General features: G+C 41.8%; 1 protein-coding gene across 1 annotated transcript; it reads left to right on the forward strand.

The window, feature by feature from the left end:
• Positions 1-1,582: 1,582 nt before the first annotated feature.
• gadd45aa (growth arrest and DNA-damage-inducible, alpha, a) lies at positions 1,583-4,459 on the forward strand. Its single transcript, XM_034105445.2, has 4 exons — positions 1,583-1,792; positions 2,776-2,877; positions 3,023-3,242; positions 3,663-4,459. Exons 1-4 carry the CDS (start codon positions 1,743-1,745, stop codon positions 3,774-3,776), a joined length of 486 nt encoding a protein of 161 aa, XP_033961336.1. The 5' UTR covers positions 1,583-1,742; the 3' UTR covers positions 3,777-4,459.
• Positions 4,460-4,696: the final 237 nt, after the last annotated feature.

Raw genomic sequence — 4,696 nt, forward strand, 5'->3', positions numbered from 1 at the left:
TGAAAATAGAGTAAATATAAATAAATAATAACAGTGCTGATATTATCATTATTAACAAACTCTAAACAGTATAAGATAGTTTAAACTTCCATCAGTCAATTGTAAACGTAATGCACAGGTTACAGTTGACTTAAGCACACTGTACTCTAATTCAGTTAGAAAAGAAAAGGAGTGGGTGAGGAAGAGTACACACTCCCAACCTTTTCATGTATGTTAAAAAGGTTACCATGTACCGGTGGAGCCAAAGTACACTTTATTTTGTCCATGTGTAGAACCTGGTAGAACCCTCCCGAGTTCTAATGTGCAGCCTTTTGTCCGTGAGTGCTGCCTGCCTGCAGCCACCAGGGGGCAGCAGGACATCCCATAACATCCAGCACGGCTCCATTTCACTTCTGAGTCATCCTGCATGAATTGCCTTTCTTCATACCATTAACTCAAGAGTGTAAACGATTAAGCAATTCGCTTTTTTGAAAGTATCACGGTTCCCACCTGTCTAATTCTAAGGATGTTTATGAGTTGAATAATCCTATTTTAAATATTATATTATATACATATTCGTGCTCATATGACCCATTGACCTACAGCTCTGGACATATGAATAACCGTGTAATTTTAACTTCTCTAAAGTTATCAAATGTAAACAAAGATTGCTATAACTTTAGTAAGAATTAATGATAATATATGGTATCAAGTGCTTTTACAAAGATTACAATTAACCACAGCTATAACTAGCTGATACTTCATTACTTTCGCATGTCTATTTTATAATGCAATTTATCTTTTCAACTTGGATGTGTACTTAATTGATTTGTTTAACGTGTGCTTCTTTGTTAATTCATATACCATTTATTCTGTGGGACGATAGGACTTATGATTTCTGGAACCCCCACAGATATAATTGGTTTAGTGGGAAAGGTGGTAGCCAGGAATGATACTGCCCTAGTTTTAAATAGTCCCAAGCAGAGTATGTCCGGTGAGTCACAGTAGTTTGGTCGTGGTTCGCTCCAAGGTCCTGTCTTTCTCGCGCCAGTCCTTTGGATCTCGCGCGCAGTTTCAGTGGGTTTTCGCACCCTCTACAGAGGACCAATCAGAGAGCAGAATTCCTCAGGAGCGTCCCGTTGCCATGCAGTGGTCCCGAAACCTGTCTTGTCCTGTCCTGCAGCGAGGGTGAGTTCTTATTCATTCAGTTAAAGTAGATATGTATTCACTTTGGGGTATACAATGTGGAGTCCTGTTTATGTTCAGGTTGTTCTTAGATTGGAAGAAATATGTTTGTAGTCAAGATACTTGTGTGTTTTTGTGCAAAGTTTTGGGGAAGTTAGGAGTTCACTAGGGAAATCAACAGCTGTGAATGGCTCCACGAGTAGATGAGTTTTGCAGCCCGGCTACTGAAAAGTGTATTTTAATGTTAGTCCAAAAATGTGAGAGGCCAGCAGTCAGCAGACAGCTGCAGTTACGGTGGTTACCCGGTTGGAGACACACGCGCCTGTTGCTGTGTGACCAACCAATCACACTCGAGGGCACGCCCAATGATTAGCATACGACCAATCATCGCAGTTTTGCAAATGTTCTCTCCTGACTTGCATTGTCCCGGACAGTTTTAATGTGGAGTTGCCAGTTTTATCCCTCAGTTGCAGCATAGTGAACTACAGATAAAGTGTGTGTTTAGTCGAGAAGATACCAGGATAACTCGCCAGTACTAGAGACTACACTCTCTCTGCTCTTGCGTGGATTTGGATTATATGTACAACATGACATTTGAGGAACTAAGTGGGGATTACTCTCAAGAAAGGTAAATGATATGTCATTTATTCTTTAAAACATCGGTGCATGCTTACTGCTACCGACCTGCTACGCTGATTTTGCCATCATATTGGTTGTCTGCAGCAGCATTACATGCATTTAATATATTAATGCACGATAAAAGTGACTTCAAAGATATTTATTTGTTAACAACTACTTGACATTGTCGTTGTGGCAGATAGGTTAGCTAACTGGTCTTCTGATGAGAACATGTCGCGAGACACTTTGCACTCACTCACTAGCTAACACAATGCTGTTAAAAATAATATAAGTATCAGAAAAGTTGACATGACACGACATTGAATATGCCGGTTTAGTTTCCCACACCTGTCAAAACTATATTAACTGTTAAAGTGACAACAATTCACTTTTTACGTGGCGAAACCAACCCGTGCACATCTGTCAGTTTGAGACGACGCCGGGTGGTTAGCTAGCAGTGAAGCTAACTGAACGTTAGCTAGGGCATAATGACGTAGGAAAGTGTTAGTGGTATGGTTTAACGATGTCCTACAGTGGTGTTATTTGTATATTGTGTATAAAGTAATTCAAATAAATCCCACTTTTGCTAAGTGCACCATTGCAGTGTGAAATACATTAATGCATCAACAATTTGAATAAATGTAATAGAATCATTTAAAAATATGTGGTGCTTAAAATGACCATTTTGCATAACGCATACTTTTACTTTTGGTACTTAAAGTATTGTATTATGCCAATACTTTTTTACTTTTACCTAATTACAATTTTGAATGCAAGACTTTTACTTAGCTGACGCTTTTATCCAAAGTGACGTACAATAAGTGCAATAAAGCATAACGATTCAAACTAAGGACAACAAGAACAGTGCTGACATAATTATTCACTTCAGATAAGCAAGATCATTGAAAGTTCTGCTGCATACTCTTTACACTGCAGTATACTTTTACTTGAGTAAATAATCTGAGTGGTCCTGACCTTGTTTGTGTGTTGCAGAATGGATTCAGTGGCGAAAGCTTTGGAAGAGGTCCTCGCCTCTGCCTTACCGCAGGGCTGCATCACTGTCGGAGTGTATGAGGCTGCCAAGTCCCTCAATGTGTAAGTACAAGGTTACAATGTTAATCACCCATTGACAGGCACCACAGATCCCTCACTAAAAACTACTGTGCTTATGTACAATAGTACTTATCCTGTGCTTTGTTTAAATCCAAATAGACTAATTGTCTCCTCCTTTGCTCTCCAGGGACCCTGATAATGTGGTTCTGTGCATCCTGGCCACTGATGATGACGAGGTGAAAGATGTGGCCCTGCAGATCCACTTCACCCTCATACAAGCGTTCTGCTGCGAGAACGACATCAACATTCTGAGAGTCAACAACACCCGGCGCCTGGCAGAAATGTTGGGTGGAGGAGGAAAACAGAGCGGGGGGGAACCTATGGACCTGCACTGCGTCCTCGTCACTGTAAGTTTCAGTCCACATGTCTGAATACATGCTGTAATGATTTAATACAAGGGGTTAAGTAAGTCAAGTGTACGACACTCAAAGAAGAATGTGCCTGTACTTGTTGGTGTGATAAACAAGTACATGACTCCTCTCTCATATGCCTTCTTAGGAATTTCAGCAGAGTGGAATACCTTTAATATCCACCCACACACACACACACACACGCACGCACGCACGCGCGCGCGCGCGCACTCTGTTTGTTACCGTTGCCATGAACATTTCATAAATGCAAATTGAAAGTAGATGTGCATCACTCAACAGCCAATGGTTATGTATTGAGAGGCTGGTCAAATAAAACATTCCCAAGCCATGGACCAAAAAGTCAACTCTGCACACTGAATGCAGATTATTTATCTTTCTCTTCTTTCATATTTTCAGAGCCCTCATTCGACATCATGGAAGGACCCTGCTCTGACCAAAGTGAACCGGTTCTGCAGGGAGAGCCGCTGCATGGACCAGTGGGTTCCCATCATCAACCTGCCCGAGCGATGAACTTTGAGCGTGGACACCCTGAGGAAGGACTTGTATCTGCACAGTAAGCGTGGTGTGAGCCCTGATGGACACATTGCCACCCAGAGATCAAATTCCAAAGCACTGCTGATGGGGCAAGAAGAAGAAAGAGACTCTGGCGTCGATATGGGATGTATTTAAAAGAAGAAGAAAAAGCCGGGGATGGACTGTTTGGAGCTGCTTCTGTCAGCCTTGAAGACGAGACGGGGAAGCACTTGTGGCGTCATGAGGTGGACGTTTCAAACAGCACGGACACTTCCTGTCCTCGAGGAGCCTATCATGTCTGTGTGGTGAAGCCTCTGATCCGAGTCAGAGAGAGGAGGGTCTGTGGAGTGGACGAGGCCTCTCTGCAGAAACAAAGCACTTGTTGAAACACTGGACCTTTTTATGCAATTTCACTTATTTCATTCAAATAGTAAATGTTGACGTTGCTATTGTCCTATTTAAAAAAAGAAAAGGGAAGGGCTCCACATCCAGTGAAGACATTGTGTGTACTTCCTATGCCAGCTGTTTTATTGGCACAAGTACAAATAATTATTTTCTTACAATATAAGTTATTTCTAATGATATTTAAATGTATTTATGTTCCTTTTTTTTACTTTGCAAAATCTGAATACATATGTATTGCTGTCAATAAAAAAGTATTTCTTTTTTGGAATCCAGAACTGTTCTCCTTTTTGTTCCATTTCTGGAAATGTTAGTAAACGCCCAGCTGTTGTGGCCTTTGACGGCTGTGAAGAGGAGTCACGTGCGGATCAGAGGGGTCACGCTGGCCTCTGTGGCCCCGGGGCCGTCTCTGAGCTGGTGAGAACAATAATCCTCTGCACGTGCTTCTGCTCGCTCAGCAGAAACTCGCTCACTCATCCACACAGGTTCCCTTTTCACCGACTCGCACTGATTTG

Source organism: Pseudochaenichthys georgianus, chromosome 17 (assembly GCF_902827115.2).
Source record: "Pseudochaenichthys georgianus chromosome 17, fPseGeo1.2, whole genome shotgun sequence".
Lineage (NCBI taxonomy): Eukaryota > Metazoa > Chordata > Actinopteri > Perciformes > Channichthyidae > Pseudochaenichthys > Pseudochaenichthys georgianus.